This window comes from Condylostylus longicornis, unplaced genomic scaffold (genome assembly GCF_029603195.1).
Source record: "Condylostylus longicornis isolate FDR11 unplaced genomic scaffold, ASM2960319v2 ptg000091l, whole genome shotgun sequence".
In the NCBI taxonomy this organism is placed as follows: Eukaryota; Metazoa; Arthropoda; class Insecta; order Diptera; family Dolichopodidae; genus Condylostylus; species Condylostylus longicornis.
The window spans coordinates 2,301,516-2,318,464 of NW_026578059.1; the positions used below are offsets into that span (position 1 = coordinate 2,301,516).

At 26.3% G+C, this 16,949-nt stretch overlaps 1 protein-coding gene across 2 annotated transcripts in view; it reads right to left on the reverse strand.

Annotated features, from left to right (window-relative positions):
* LOC129613770 (putative uncharacterized protein DDB_G0282133) overlaps nt 1-10,663 on the reverse strand; it is a 46,859-nt gene extending 36,196 nt beyond the window's left edge. The window contains exons 1-2 of one of the 2 annotated variants that reach the window (XM_055527981.1): nt 10,068-10,663; nt 3,412-3,899 (exon numbers count right to left, since the gene is read on the reverse strand). In XM_055527981.1, the coding sequence (XP_055383956.1) occupies nt 3,412-3,556 (145 nt within the window). In that variant the 5' untranslated portion in view covers nt 3,557-3,899; nt 10,068-10,663. Of the gene's footprint in view, nt 1-3,411; nt 3,900-10,044 lie in introns of both variants that reach the window. The other variant, XM_055527980.1, reaches the window with a different exon arrangement.
* Between the last annotated feature and the right edge of the window lie 6,286 nt (nt 10,664-16,949).

Genomic DNA, 16,949 nt, shown 5'->3' on the forward strand with positions numbered 1-16,949 from the left:
CTTATAAAATTCATGTATATGTATGTATCTTTGTTTGAACAATGCCAACTTAAAGTAAATTACAATTTAATTTAATTTATATTTTATTTATGAAGAATTTGCTTTATATGCTTTTGATATTAGTTTTTTTCAATTGTTGTAACGTTTATATTTGTATACGGCAGTTATGTAGAATACAATAAGCTGCCATGATATAGAAATGTATGAGAAAAAGTATGGTTAAAATAAGGTGTTACCTTATTCAACATACATAGAAAATCATCTGAATTCATTTTAAGCTGGTTTGATAAAAAATAATGTTTAAAAAATAGTTTCGTTGTAGTCCATTTGTCCCGTTATTTAAAAAACGTAAACCTTCCTCCAAATTAACTTTACTCAAATATAACACCTAATGACCTTAAAGTCTCTTAAAATTTCGGTCGATTTCATTAAAATACAATTTTATCGGTTTCTTGCTTTTATGCACTCTCTCTCTCTCAAAATTAATTATACAAACAATACATATTTTGTTATGGGCTCCTATGAAAATTTGTATTCTCTTTAAAAAATATGCAATAATAAAAAATATTTGCAAAATAAATTTTAATTATGGGAAGGAAGTGTGTGCAGTCACAATTACAAATCATTTTACTTTGCTAAATGAATTAAATTCTTCTTCAAGAGTAAAATTGAAGCATATAGGAATAATATAGGAGGATTTTAAATTTTCCTGTTTTACATAAAGGACCTCTTATGATAAATTTACGTACATATAAATTTTTCCCGGATAAAAAAAAAAATTTCCAAATTTACTCATGATTAAGGTCATGTAATACTCCAAGAATTACCAAAACTAATATTATAAATCAACTTTGCTTAACATTTGTATGTTTGTCTAACAACATTAGATGAGTAAATTAAATTGAGTAATCTAAATGGAACGCAAATATATAATTTTTTTTTTTAATTTTTTAAATAAAAAGAAAAATATGTAGTCAAACTGCTTTCAAGACAAAACAAAAAGACAACAAAAGAGTATAGAAACACAAAAATTCAATGCCTTTTACACATTTTTTACTTCTTTGGTTTTATTTTATTTATTAATTTTTTTTTGTATTCATTTTTCATCCTCGTTAAAATAAAACACACCATACTTATGAGTACCATTTTTATACATATTATATAGATAAATATCTGTGGTATTATGAAAGCATGAAAGTATAGAAATGACCATGGATGGTATATTTTTTATAACTAAATATTTTAAAATTTTCAAACTGGATTTTGGGACATAAATATTTGTTTGCGCCCCGTCCTCTCCCCCCTTCTGGTCTCACCTTTCTCCGCCCGAGATTTACACGTTACAGGTTCACCCCGTATAGTGTATTAATATTATTTAGCAATCAAGATTAAATCAAAGAATTATTTACCAAATTTTCGAATTAAACAATTTTTGTTTGTAACCACAGAAATTGTTTGAAAATTTTTTTCATAAGATCACCTATAATTTTTTTTCTCTCTTTTTTTGTCAATTTTATTTCGTCTCAAAATAATTCTATGATTTTTTTTTTAAATATGATTAATATTTAAAAATATTTTTAAATAATTTTTGCCAAAAATAAACACCAAATTTTAATGTTCAAAATATAAACAAAGAAAAAAAATTATAAAATATTTGTAACTGGTTTTACTCTTTTGTTTTGGTTTGTTCTTCGTCAGATTTTTGGACATAGATTTTTCGATTAATCTTATAAATGTAAAAAAAATTTAGTAAAATTAAAAAAACAGGGCTAAAAAACTTAATTGAAATTCAACTGTACAAGAAATCATTTCACGGCAAATTACCTAGAGTAAAGCTTTCGAAGGGAATTACGCGTTTTATTTCTTAATTCCGCAAAAAAAAGGTATTGGTTCATTTCACGAAAAGAAATTAAAGTTGCATGACAAGAATTGTGCACGAAATTATAGGAGTAATAATAGGCCGAACTAACCGAGGAGAGTATACTGCAGCACAGAAGAGAGTACAGAGGATGGTATATGCCTGGAAACATGGTACAAATGTTTTGCAGTGATTCAATAATCGTCTGTCTGAGACGTTATTTATAATGAATGTAAAATTGAAGTTCAAAATAATATACAATAAAAACGAAGTTTCTCTTAGAATTTTTTTGTTCTATATCATTTCAATATCTTTGTAGTTCTTAAATTAGCGTGAGCAAGATTTGTTATTAAATTGAACAGAGTTTTTATTAAAAGTCAATATTTGTTTTTGCAAAAGGAGAAATTTTAGATTTTATCTTGAAATCATTTCAATAGAAGTTGTAGGCCTTCTTTTTTTCCAAATTTATTCGGAATTTAAGGGACCTAGGACACGGTAGGATATGTTTTCAAAAAAATCTCCCAACAAAACCTCTAGAACTCTTCAACATCTTTTCTAAAATATGTCACACGACTATAGAGGTTTTGAAATATTTTGCCACAGACCCTCCCCGGAACATTTTATGATAATTTGCATGACAAGAATTACAATTGTTTTTGAAACAGCACGTTTTTGTTACAAACCGACACCTTTCCAACGGTTCCCCTTTCTAGGACCCATTTTAGGGATTAGACCACAACAAGATCGATTTTCCGAGAGAGTCCTCACGAAAAAGTTTTAAAACACATTCCGAGATCTCTGCAACAGTATACTCAATTAATTATATTTATGATTCTTCAAATTTCGCCTCCTTAGGGCTTTCGCTCAAAAATTTATATCACACTGAGACATTTTCAACGATACCCAACTTGACCATATTTAGGACTTTCAATTTTCGCTTCTTAGGACCCATTTCGGAACCTGGACCCCTACAAAATCGATTTTCAGGGAATTTCTCGTATAAAATTTGTAGAACCTGCCAAGACCTTTTAAACAGTACCCAACTTGACCACATTTTGGATTTTTCAGTTTGTTTTGGGCTCAAAAATGGCTGGAAGGACTTTTTTGGGTCCCGACAAGCTATTTGGAACCAATAGATTTGAAACTATCTTGAAGACTAAGGCGACGAGACTCGTCTGAGAGCTGAGTTATAAAATTTATACAAAATTTATCAAATTCAGTTTACAAATTTCTAAATTGCAATATTACTTTTGAATTTCGATCTCTGGAATATATTATAGTCTTTGAACATATTCAAATATTTAAAGTTTATTGTATAATTAATCTTCGCATTTGTTAAAAAATTCAATTTAAATGTATTTTTATTTAATTCAGCTTATAATATTTATTTGCTAAATTGCCTAATAATACGAATGTAAACATAACTCGATGAATTATTTTTCTATACACATAACCAAATAAGCTTTATATTTTTGGTAAACTAAAATTTTTCATAAATTTAATAAAATTAAAAAATAATTAAAAAAAAAAATAATTAAAAAATACAAACTTACCAGAATATTGAGCCAATCCATTTGTTATACAAAAACTTGCAACAATCAAAAATATAAAGTAAATTTGTGATGATTTTATTGAAGAAAATTTTATTATTGGCATTATCCTATGCCATATACTATTATAATAACAATATAACGGCATTATGAAATTTTTTTATTTTTTCTTTTTTGTTTTTTATCACTTTTTTATTCACTTTTTTGTTATTTCTTTATCTCCAAAAAAAAATAACATAAAATTTTTTGAAAAATTTTATTATTTTTTATTTAAATTGATTGTTTTTGATTTTTTAATTTTTTTAACTATTATTTATCAAAACAAAACATGTATATGCATAATATGCATATTTTAAATGATAATTATAAAGAGAATCTTTAAATTCTCATTGTTTTTTCGATTTTAGACGATCAAAGATATTAAAAATTTGTTTTATAATATTAAAACTTAAAAAAAAAAATGCAAAAAAATTATAAATGGCCGCTGATCACTAAAAAGAATACAAAAAAATTAAAATGAAAACATTAAAATTTATTCATGCAACAAAACATCAACGAAAACAGTAATTTATATTTTGTTATAAAAAAAAAAGAAAAAAAAAAATAAATATGAAATTTAAATAACTAAATTGAAACACACCACACACACATTATAAGCCGGAACAGGTTAAAATTTTACATGACTTGACAGAACTACGTACCACCTAACAAATTTAAACGTGAAATTAGTTCTGAGAAATTTTTTTCAAATTTCGCACTAAGCCATTTGTTTATATTTTATGTAATTTGGGTATAATTCAATTTTTAGCTTATTTTTAGTGCGTATTCAATAGCGGTTTATATACTGAAATGTTGAAAGGACAGAGCAAGCTTAATTTGAATTAAGACTGCTTTCCATATTAAAAATTGTTTAAAAACAATATTTACTCCAACGATAATATTTATATTATGGACTAAATCTAATACATGCAAACGATTAATATACGAATAGTAACAGTGATCAAAACAAGCTTACAACTGCTACATGGATTAAGAAATCAAGATTGTTAACAGGTCAGAGACGTTCATTAGAATAGTAATAACAATATTCAATAAAAAAAATTAGCTCGAATCGCAGTAACACATGCACGAAGAACGCGCACTGTTCGATGGTAATTTCATCCAATGCGCGTCTCAAAGCTCCCTTAAGTGCCTCTCCGATGTGCTCCCCAACTCCTGGGAACGTTTTATGGCATCAGAGACAGTAATTTTTTTGTAGCCAGTCCTCCTTACAACCTCAACCGGCTTCATACCTAACCTGTGTATATTCTATAATAGTAATGCGCTTGTTATCGCGATTCATTTCTAGGCTAACAAAAAATTAAGACATAGTTAACAGGTACTACTTCGAGAAAAATTGCACAACGAATGCAAATAATGAATTATAAAGAGAAAAACTAGTATTTCTAGAAGTACGGGAACTTTCCGGACACCCTGTAGTAATGCAAAACAGTAATATGGCCCAACAGTTATACGGTGACAAATTTAAATTGTAAACATTCTCCAAACAAAAAGATGTATGTTACTTGAATATTAATCCGACTTTTCGATTCTATATAACAAAAAGTTAGTTTACATAAAGCGTTCCAGAGGACAAAATACTTATTTTAGGTTTGAAAGACGTGGAGCACACAGACATTATAATATATGTACATAGATTTTGATGTAATTTTAAAAAATTTTATCATTATAATTTTTGCTTTATTAAATGCAATTTTTTCATTCATATAAAATAGAAAATAACAAAGAAAATGAAATAAAAAATAAAAATGTAAATTATGCGTGAAAAAGAAAAACAAAAAACTAATCAAAACATAAGAAAATCGTAAATTAAAAAATATTATGTAAATATTTAAAAAAAATAAAATTACTTATTTTTTTTTTTATAATTTATGATTGTTTTATGTATTTCGTTGTGTGCGTATTTGTGTACCGTATGCCTTCACATAATAAGTTTAGCGCTTTTTGTTTTTCTTCTGATCTTTTTTCAATTTTTTATTTTGTAATAATTTTTTTTTATTTTTTTGTTTTTGCAACAGAATCGCAGGAACAGTAGCATTAACAATGAAATTCTATTTATTTATAAATATTTTTAAATTCGAATCCTAACGCGAGTAAAAATAAAACTAAATAGAACTTTATTGTTTAATAACATCATCATGTATGCAAGAGGACGGAAATGGTAGGAAACTTATTGTGTGAATACGAGAAATTAGCTCGCCTGTACTTGTATGCTTTGGAGGGGGCGGCTTTCTGATCCCGATGGAAGTCTCGCAGTTTGCCTACCTACAGTAGTGAAATTCGCCAGAGGCCTAAATACAGTGCTAATGTAAGAGGAGATAAAAATCATAAAAGATCGTAGGAAGGGCCTTAAAAAAATTATTCTTATTCTCATAAAATGTTCAGGTTATATCGAATTTCGAATCGTGCCGAATATAAAATGACAAATTTATTAAAATAACCTTTTTTAAAATACTTATGACAAAAAAATTAAAATTTTAAAATAAAAACGAAATAGGTTTGACATCCCTGCAAATAGAGGTTTAATTTGTGTATATGAATTATTTTCTTGTAAGTACTTTTTAAATGTGATTTTTAATAAACTGAGACCAAAGATGTTAAAAATTTTAGTTTTTAAAATCTTTGCTGAGACATAAATATAAAGTGCTGCAAAATTTAAATGTAAAATAGAAAGGAGAAAAATATCAGGACGAACCGGATACGGTACTTAACTATTTTTTTTTTTCTTATATATACCTACTTATGTTAAAAATATCATAATTGTTTTCTGTAATATTTGAATTGGTTTCTGTAATATTGTTATTAAAGTTGCACTTAATATTTTTTTTAATGTATGTATGTATAGTGGTGCACACACACATACGTATAGGGCACATATAATTAAAAGTAACATATTTAAGCAATGTCATATATTATAAAGAATTTTATCACAAAGCACACATACACACATTCGAAAATTAAAAAAAAAACTAGATAATCCCTCTATCATTTTTTTTAATATATTTAAATAAACTTTCACTAAAATTTGCTAACAAAAACAAAAAATAAGAAAAAGAAAACAAGTAAAAAAATTCACTTTCAATTTTTTATTTATTTATTTTTTTTGTGCAGTTTGATTTTTTGTATTCCAAGATCAATTAAAAATCTCACTTCTTTTTCATTTACTTTAAAGAGTAAAAAAAGAAAATTAAGACATTTAAAATTTGTTTTTTTTTTTCTCAATTTTAAAATTAAATATTTGCTTTGTGAACACTTTTATATAATTTTGCAATAAAATTCACATTAAATTAAAATAAATGATCTTTTGTGAGCAGAATTTTGTATTTCATTAATTTTAATTGAATTTCAAAACTTAAATAGTGAAGCATATATATATATATGTACTCCCCCTTACCCTAACTATTTAATGCTAATCAATGGGTACGAAAATCACTGAACATCCCAGCGCGATATCACCGTAATTCAAATTCCTATATGTAGCTCAAATTTACAAGTGATTAATATTGCTAAATTGATGTTACATCTGTCACATTAACAGATTAAATCTATTTAAGTACATGCATGTACATATATGCGATATTTTAAGAGAATACGATATTTTATATACGATATTATATATACGATATTATATACGATAACGTAACATACATACAGTCAAATCAAAATAATTGGAACAAAGCAGCAAGAAAAAGAATCAATGAAAATAAAGAAAAACAACATAAAATTCCATAACGGAAACAATATTGGTCATTGGATCAGTGTCATCAGAAAAATCGCTTGACAAAAATGGAAAAATGAAAAAATAACATTTTTATAGGTTTTTTTTTTTGTTCTTTCTTTTTCTTTAATAATTCTGAGAATTTAATTTTTTTATATTTTTTTTTTTAATTCTTTTAACGTATATTACGAGCGTAAGGTATTATAAATTTATTGTTCCGTTTTTAAAGCTGAAAAAAATAACTATCTAACATATAAGACTCATGGTACACAATAATTATTACAAATATATTCTTGTAAATACAAATATATTCTTGTAAATCTTGCTATACAAATTTTGCATTTTCAAATGAGATCAAAATTGTATAGTGATTCAGGTAGATGCCATCATACAACTTCATAAATAAAGGAGTCATTTCTGAGAGACTATTGAAACACAATATAATAAAACGGTTTGCTGCAAATTGTTAATTATTATAAAACTCATACAGAATAATTTATTTGCGCCGCGGAAATTTTTCAGAGTTGGCAAGTTCAACTCCAACTCTACCTACATTCATGTTAATTCTGTGTTTTATGTATGTACTTTTTAAAATAATTTATTTTCTCTTCACGAATTTTTCTTTCCTTCTTTTTTTTTTCTTTGCAAAATAATATCAATCTAATTATATTTATTTATGTAGATATACACACGTTTAAGTCTTTTGAAAAAATCACGAATGTAGAGAATTGTATAATATATAAATAAAATACATAAATAATTTATAATAATATTCCTGACTTTAAAATTTCAAATAATAGAATAAATATGTCTTATTACGTATCAGTTGTAAATTATGAATTTTATATTAATAATTCTCATTTCAATTTATTAATTGTGTTTGGACAACCGTGTAGTGTCACAGATCCGTACTACACTCAAAACACTGCCTTTTTATCGAACTGAATATACGTTATTTAAAACGTCCGGACAAAAACAGTTTATGTTAGATACAATACATATGTATGTATGTAAATAAACTGGTTAAATAACAATTTTTAATGCACAACATTTGGAATAAATTTACAATTTTATTGCTATAAGCATAAGTATGTATGAACCACTTCAGATCCGTGTAATATATTAAACTTGTTCACCTACTCAATTGATGAGTTTGATTCGGCTCTACATATTATGCGAAATTAAAAGGACTATGCAAAAATCAAGAAAAATAACACATAACATAAAAAAAAATGGAGGATAGAAAATAGAAAATTAGGAGAAAAAACACATTAAAATTAATTCTTTTTTTTTTTAAATAAAGATCATTTCGAAATGCATTCAATTAAAACAACTCCCCTACCTGCTCCGTTAATATTTTAAGTAATTCAATTATTTACATACATATTTATATATATATACATATATATATATATATATATATTTCTAAAACTTTTCTTCCAGCTTATATAAAATTTATATTTTCTTAAAACAAGACAAAAATTTTCTTCATTGCAAGATCGCTATCAATAAACAATGTGCCAGATACATATGTATGTATCATGTTCACCTCAACGATTACCAATATTATTTTATTGTTTCTACTGCAATTATTCCATTTTGGAGCATATATAGGACTTAGGAAATACCTCAATTTCATATTAATTTTATGTTGGAGTTTGGGATTTAAATGGGTTTAAACTAGACTTGCCCGTATAAGCTTTCTATTTTATATTACACATATAAATTCATATATATAAATTTAAAACTTATTATTGAATTTTTATATATTTCTATTTTTAATAATTTTTTCTAATAATATTTTATATAAGGTTATGTATATATTAGTATGGATGGTTTATTTTGAAAATTACCTAATCAAAAAAAACTCTTTTATTAAATTTATATTTTGTTGGAAACAGGTAAATAAAAACTTAATAAACATAAGGTATATAACAATAAAAATGTGCTTAAATTAAATATAAAAGCTGGATTTTGTATGACATTTTATGCCAGCTTTTTTTCTCTATGTTGCCAGATTTTTCTATGTTTTCATATTGTGAAATCAATATGGTAACGCTAAACACTATGTACATATATGCGACTTAAACTCGACATCCTTTCGTCTTTTTAAGGACCGACCACTGCCACAAATAGACAACTGGGCTATTATATAAATTTACCGACCGCATTTTATACAATGATGTAGGTTAAGTGATGGCACTAAATTTTAGATGTCAAGTTTTTGGTGAGATATATCGGACCTCGGGAACTGGACGTTTTTGCAGGTCAGTTTTAAATTTTTACCTATATAAAGAGAAATAATTAACCAATTTCCTTCAAATTTAATATTTAAATTCGGAGTGCTAAAACAATGAATCTGTATGTTTTTTTTTTTTTGGAAAGATCAGAGCTGACCACATTAGATTTTTATAAAAGTTAGATTGACCACATTAATTAATATAAAAGTTTTAATATTAAGGTAGAATTAAGGAAAAAATATCATTACAATTACCGTGTGTGTGATTATTTGTTTTTAGTATTTTTTAAAAATTTTCAATATTAAATTTCAAATTTATTTGAATTTCCAATTTTTTTTCCCCCAATATTTTAATTAACATAAAAAAATTATATAATGCGGTGTAAACACTGTATACATATTTATGCAATAAATAATTAAAATTTGTAACTTAAATTGTTATTAAAATTAAAATTTTTTATTAAAATTTCTTGTTTTTGTTTTAAAATTTTTCAAGTTTTTGTTGCTTTCTTTAAAAAAAACTACAAAATTTTTGCTTAAAATTTGAAATTTAATTATTTGATATTTCACCACATTTGCATTTTTTAAATTTTTTTTAAATTAAACAAAAAAAAATTACACTATTTTACATCAAGCACACACCTGTTTTTTTTATTTTGTAATTTGAAATAATTTTTTTTCTTCTTTTAATATTAAAAATACAAGAAAATCAACAAAAAAAAATGAAAATAACGGATTTTTTGTTTGGTAAAAGCGAAGAAAAATATTTATTTTTTTCTTCTTATTTTTTTTTTCTTCTTTTTTTTATATAATTTTTCCAAACGTTTTAATCGACTGGAATAACTCATGTAACTGAGAATTATTCAAAATATTTCAATAGTTGTGACCGTTGTGTTGTACATAAAGGTGAGCTTTTTTCTTTTGTGCTTTTTCTTGTTTCTTACATTTCTTGTATTTTCTTGTCTTCATCTGTGCTATTATGTTATTATAGGTACATATATTTTTTACTGTTATTTTTATGTAGTCTGTTGTATTTAATTAGTGCTGTGATTGTATGTTGCTTTTATTAGTGCTGGTTTCTACTATTGTTGCTGCTACACATTTAACTGACTAACTAAAAGAATTATATTGTATGTATGTTTGTATATGCATGCATAAAACTTTAAGTGGTAAGTTTCTTGTGTGTGCTTTTGCTCATTACTGGTTTTTATAGTTTTTTATTTTTTCCTTATTTCTTCTTGTGTTTAATTGTTGTTTTTTTACCGACCGCATTGCATACAATAAGGAGGTTATATGATCGCACCAAATTTGGGATCGCGAGTTTTCGGCAAATATTTGTTTCTTCACACTAGAGAAACGTAAATAAACTATTCATAGATATTAGTCGATTTATCTGGCTGTCGATCTGCGTGAGCACGCATGTATCTCAAGTTCCACTGATCCGATTTTTATTTATAATTTATTATTTATTTTAAATATATCAGACCTTTTTATACATATAAAGAGAAATATCCAGCCTTGTAATTTAAAATTTAAATTCGGGAACCTGTAAATTTTTTGGAAAGATCGGAGCTCACAATTCGAATCCCAATTTTACATTTTTTACCATATCAACTGAACTAATTGATGGAATTTAATGTTTGAGTTTGATTTTTACCGCAACTAACTATCGCTTTGTGACATAAGGATTTCAAGAAATTTGTATGTCACAAAGCGAAACTCTAATAAGGACCGAATTTACATTTTTCAATGTACATAAATAATGTTAACTAAAAATGTTTTAAAGGCATTTATGTGCTGGCTTATAAAATTTTTTTTTTAAGTTTTTTGTATTTTTGTTTCAATCCAATACTCTCTTAGTCTCTTTTATGTTACAATTTTTCTTGAATTTTTTTTTATTTTTGATTTTATTTTTATGATCTATTCGTTTCTCATTTTTTCCATAATTTATAAATATTAGAGATTTTCATAAACGCAATATGTGCTGCAAAATAGTTTTTTTGTGAAATGCAATACTACTAAAAAAGTTAGACATGATATGAATAATACAATATATTTTTAACAAGGGTATGTCTGAAAACTCAGTTCTTAAGAATAAAATTGTAAAGCTTTGAAGGATCTACATTTAATTTTTACATTAAGCTTTGAAAGCTTTGAAGTTCTAAGCTTAAGAACTGCATTTTTAGGAATATCGCTACATATTCTACAAAATCTTACCTTTGCGTAAATTCTTATTAATAATTTAGCTATGTTTAATAAACAAAATTAGTTTTGTGTTGTTTATGAATACAAATATAATGCAGCTTTCGTTATATGTATATATACTTGCATATATCGTGATATATTGCGTTTATGAAAAGACCTATTGCGATTTTATAATAAACGTCATGCTTTTATCATTTTATTTTGGTACTTATATGTACGAGTACGTTCATATTTGCATTTATATTCCTCTATTACTATTTTTTTGTTGTTGTTGTTGTTTTTACTGTTCACAGCACACTATCGTCAGGTGATTTGAGAGTTACATTAGAGTTCGGTTTTATTTTTTCAAAATTATAGATAGTTATGTATTTTCTTAAAAATATACTTAAATGAAAATAGATAAAGATTATGGGTGTCTTGAATGAGGGATCTGTGAAATGAATAGCTGTGAAAGTGAATTGTACAATCCTGGCATAGATTTAGCAACATATTTCGAATCTTATGAACGGCAAATGGTTTAATACAGTCTTCTTTTATTAATTCCCAAATATAAAACTCATTTATAATCAAATTTTAATTGCTGTAGCAATCTTGCAGTAGTATTGTAAAATTTTTAAGTGACGTGTAATTTGAAATCAAATATATGTATATGTATAATATATATGTAATCAATTATTGAATATAAGCTTTTATACTATAACAGCTGAATTATAACAGCTTCTTAAGAAGAAGAAAGGAGGGAGAGGAGAGGTTGATTGTTATTAGAATTCTAATTGTGTTCGCAGAATCTACGTGTAATATTAATCCAAGATTCTACTGTAATAACAACAAATATAAAAAAAATTTAATTAATTTTTTTTCTTTTTATTTTTCATTTCCCTTAAAAAATTATATATGTATATCTAACATCATCGTGTTAGCTCTTTACGTTGATTTTTAAAAAAACGAGTAGCTAAATAATGTTTCATACGTAAAAAACGGTAAAAGTTATACCAATACCAATAATTATATTTTAAAAATAGAAAAAAAAAATTAAATAAATAATTTAAACAGCACAACAGAGCCAATGTGTAAATCTTGTTTTGTGAATAAAAAAAGTCACCGACTTCCTTGAACACAACTTCATCTTCTTTTCCTTTATATTTTTGAAAAAAAACCTACCTTATATTTTAAATATTTGATATTTATTTTCATTTTTATTTGTTATCAAATATTTGCATATTTACGCAGAAAAATTATTTGACCACTTAAAAAAATTTTTCTTTTTCTTTCAGTTAATATAGAAAAGCTAGTTCTTTAAAGATATAAGATAATCAAAGTATTCAGAACTACATACATATATAATGCAATATTAGATTTATGTAGGTACATATTAAAAATGTAAAAATATAGGGTAAGAAATGAAAAAAGTAGAGAGAAAAGTGAAATTTCTTTAATATATATTTGTTTGTGCATTTAGAGGAGAGTTCCTTAAAAATTATCATATATGGGTAATCATTTCCGGCTACTTATTTTTGAATAAAAGTTTTATGACAGTTAATTGAAATTTTATTATTTCAAAATTGCAGTAATATAATATATTGATTGATATACAATTATGTAAATATATGTGTGCTGAATTATTACTTTTATACCCGTACGAACGTATATTCGAAGGGTATACTAAATTTGCCTTACCGTTTGTAACGCTAAGAAATAACGGTCTTAGATACAGACTCAAGTGTGTTTTTGACCAGCGTCGAATTCTGAGTCGATTTAGCTTTGTCTGTCCGCCTGTCCGTCCGTCCGTTCGTCCGTCCCAGCGATAACTCAAAAACTAATTGAGCTGTCACCAAATTTTCGCAAATGATTTTTTTGTAGTAAGTGCCAGAACCCTACTTAAATTGGACATGATCGGTGTACTGCTTCGGGTAGCTGCCATGCAACTTAAAAATTTATTTGACTACATCTCAAAAACTATGAAAGCTGTGGTATTGAAATTTCGTACAAGTAAATATATTAGTAGAGTCAATGTGTTTGATAAAGGTCGCTGAAATTGCTTGGCTTCTTCTGGTACCTGCCATACAACTTCAAAACTTATTTGACTACATCTCAGAAACTATAAAAGCTGTGATATTGAAATTTCACATAAGCAAGTATGTTAGTAGAGCCCAATGTGTTTCTTAAAATTCGTGGAAATAGCTTGGCTCTTTCTGGCAGCTGCCATACAACTTCAATAGTAGTTTGGCCATTCCTTAAAAAATATTGAAAACAGAGTACTGAAATTTTGCATAAATTAATATGGTAATATGGTAACTTAAAGTTATAGTCTGTCCCATAGTCAGCTATGGCATATTTTCTTACACATAGGATAACAAATTCGTACGGGTATCACAGAGTTGACACGGTCAAATCTATTTTTTCTCGTTTATTTTAAAGTATGAATTTAAATATTACAATTCAATATTACAATACAAAACAGGATAATGCAATATGATGGTCAAGGAGCATGTTTTTATTGCTATTGCAAATATTAGTTTACAAATATTTTCCAATTATAATTTGTACAGATTTTTTGTTAGTTTAAATTCAATATAATTAACAAAATCATTATGATTCACAATTCATTTACATACATCATTTTAAAAATTTAATTTGAAAGAAGAAAAATTGTAATATTAAAAAAATTATAAATTTTTGTATAGCAAACAAAAGCAGTAAGTCTTTAAATTACTGAGCTAATAGTAATTTAAAGTAAAATTCTTATTAAATGTTTAAGCTTTAATAATAATTATGAATTTTGTAGATATTGTACCAAAAAAAAATTAGAAGTTTGAAGTTAAACAAAAAATAAAACCGAAAAAATTATACTTTGGGTTTTAACCTGTAGCAGCTTTTCAATTTCGGTGACATTATTTGATATTAAGTAAAAATGTTTTTGATAAACTGAGAAATTCCGATTAGTTTCTGGTATTTATAATAAAATCTGTAAGCTTATTAAACAACCTGCGTGTCACCTCCAAATATCCCGATCTAATAAAAAACACCCTTAGTGACTTATAAAAAAATAAGTTTCTGACAGGTAGAATACCCTGACTCAAAAATAAATCATATGTAGGCGACAAGTTACTTTTCCTACACACAGGACTAATTGCACGTTTCTGCAGGATCAGTATACAGTATATATTTTATTAAAATAAGTACCACCCCAGCAAACAATGTAATGCTGCAACTTAGATTGAAAAATCGTAAAGTATACAATGCTAGTAAGTGTTTGCAAACCATATATGTAGATTGACTAAGTATGATTAAGCTGCCTTATAGAATAGTTAAAATAATTTTTGAGGTACGGGATATATAGTTACCAATCAAGCTTAGAGTGGATGATTAGACCCAAATATTTAAATGACGATAAAAATGATTCATTGGCATCAACCACCTGCAATGGAAACCTATTGCACTTAGGGGCATGGTATTTAAACCAAAATATATAAAAAACGTATCGTCAACGAAGAGCAATAGGTGTTGCAGAAAAATTTTGCAAAAATAGGGAATTTATGTAGACAAGGGATAAAATGGGTCCCAAAACAGAGCACTGCGGAGCCCCACTTTCCGCCATAAGCCTATTATTAACAGTACTGTGTATTTGAACTGCCTGAAATCGATCAGTTAAAAACTTTGCCAAAAGAATATCATAATTGAAAAGGTAAAACGCCTTAGTTATATCAATAAATAAAGCCGTTATTATCATATTTTTATTAAGGCCACCATAGATTCTCTCACAAAATTTCAACAAAGCATCTTTTGCAGATCTACCACTAAGAAAGCCAAATTGACGACAACTAAAAAAATTCATCTTGTGAAAGAAAGACATTAATTTATTCTTCATACATTTTTCGAAAATTTTTTGAGAAAGATGAAAGGAGTGAAATAGGCCTATAAATATTGATCTTAAACGTATTTCCTTTTAATAAAATGGAATCACTTCAGCTTCTTTCAAGTTGTCAGGCAAAATACTACTATAAATACAAAAATTAAACAAATACGTAAGAAGATTCACAATTTTAAGCGCAATCTTTTTTAAAACATTACTTGAAACAGAATTCGTAGTTGAAAAGCAGAAATAGGGTAAAAAAAGAAACTATTGCTTTGATGTAACTCATTTCTGATATTTACCTCATGAAAATTTTTATAAAATTCATTGCAATATTTATCAGGAGCATTAACAAAGAATTCATTAAACTTATTGACAAGAGTATTGGAACCAGAAACTATATTAGTATCAACCTCCAGGATTATACCTCTATTTTTATTATTCACATTCAAAAAGGAGATGTATCAATTCCTACTCGTTTTTGCACTTTTTCAAAAATATTTTGAAAAAAAGCACTTATTAGTTTCACTCTGTCCGTCCGTCCACTTGTCCGCGTGTCGGTTTACAAAACTTCTACACCCTTGAATATAGCTGAAATTTTTTATGTACATATATCTTTACTAGAAATTTATTTCCGTAGAAGAAAATCTTCTCCCCTCTAAAAGATATACCCGCCTAAAACCCTAAAAATGTTTTTTTTTATTAAGTATTTGTTGCAGTGAAACCATAACTTTTTAGACCCTAATAAATAGTTGATTTCATTATAAAAAATTGTTCCACCTCCACTCCCTCTCGAGCTTTCATCCCTCAAAATTTGTAAAATCTGAATTTTTGGCGCCTTATATTACCGAAACTGTAAACTTTTTCAAATTTCTATAAATGGAAGGAGCTAACGGGGAATTCTGTGCCACTTAAAACTATAATTATTTTCCTTAACTCAGGCAATTAATCCTTAAGATCGAGCATCATGTTAACACCTCTTTTAATTTATTTCTGTTTTATTTCAAAGACTGCATAAATCATTCATCCTTAATGTATACAATCCTTGAAATAGTTTTGATTTCGAATAAAATAAATTTGAATTGTGTAAAACATAGATTGTTTTGTTTCAGTATTTTCACTTGTTGAAGGGAAAAGTGCTACACTACAAACCATTGACTTGACCCAACTTTATTTAAAATTTAATAATAATAAATTATAATATAATTATAAAATACTTACATTTTTTTTCAATTCTTCTACTACTTTAATTACAACACAATAATTCGAGATAATGTCTTAATTGTATTTCGAATTTTCAATCTGTATAAATTCTAAAAATTCTATATAATTACTGTAAAAATCATAGTTTTTAAATTTGCAGTAGTACAGTAATTGATATCAACTGAAACAGCTTATGATTTGTCCGTAACTTCAATAATGCGCTTAAACGTTAACTTTACTAAATATCAAATTCCAAAAAGTTT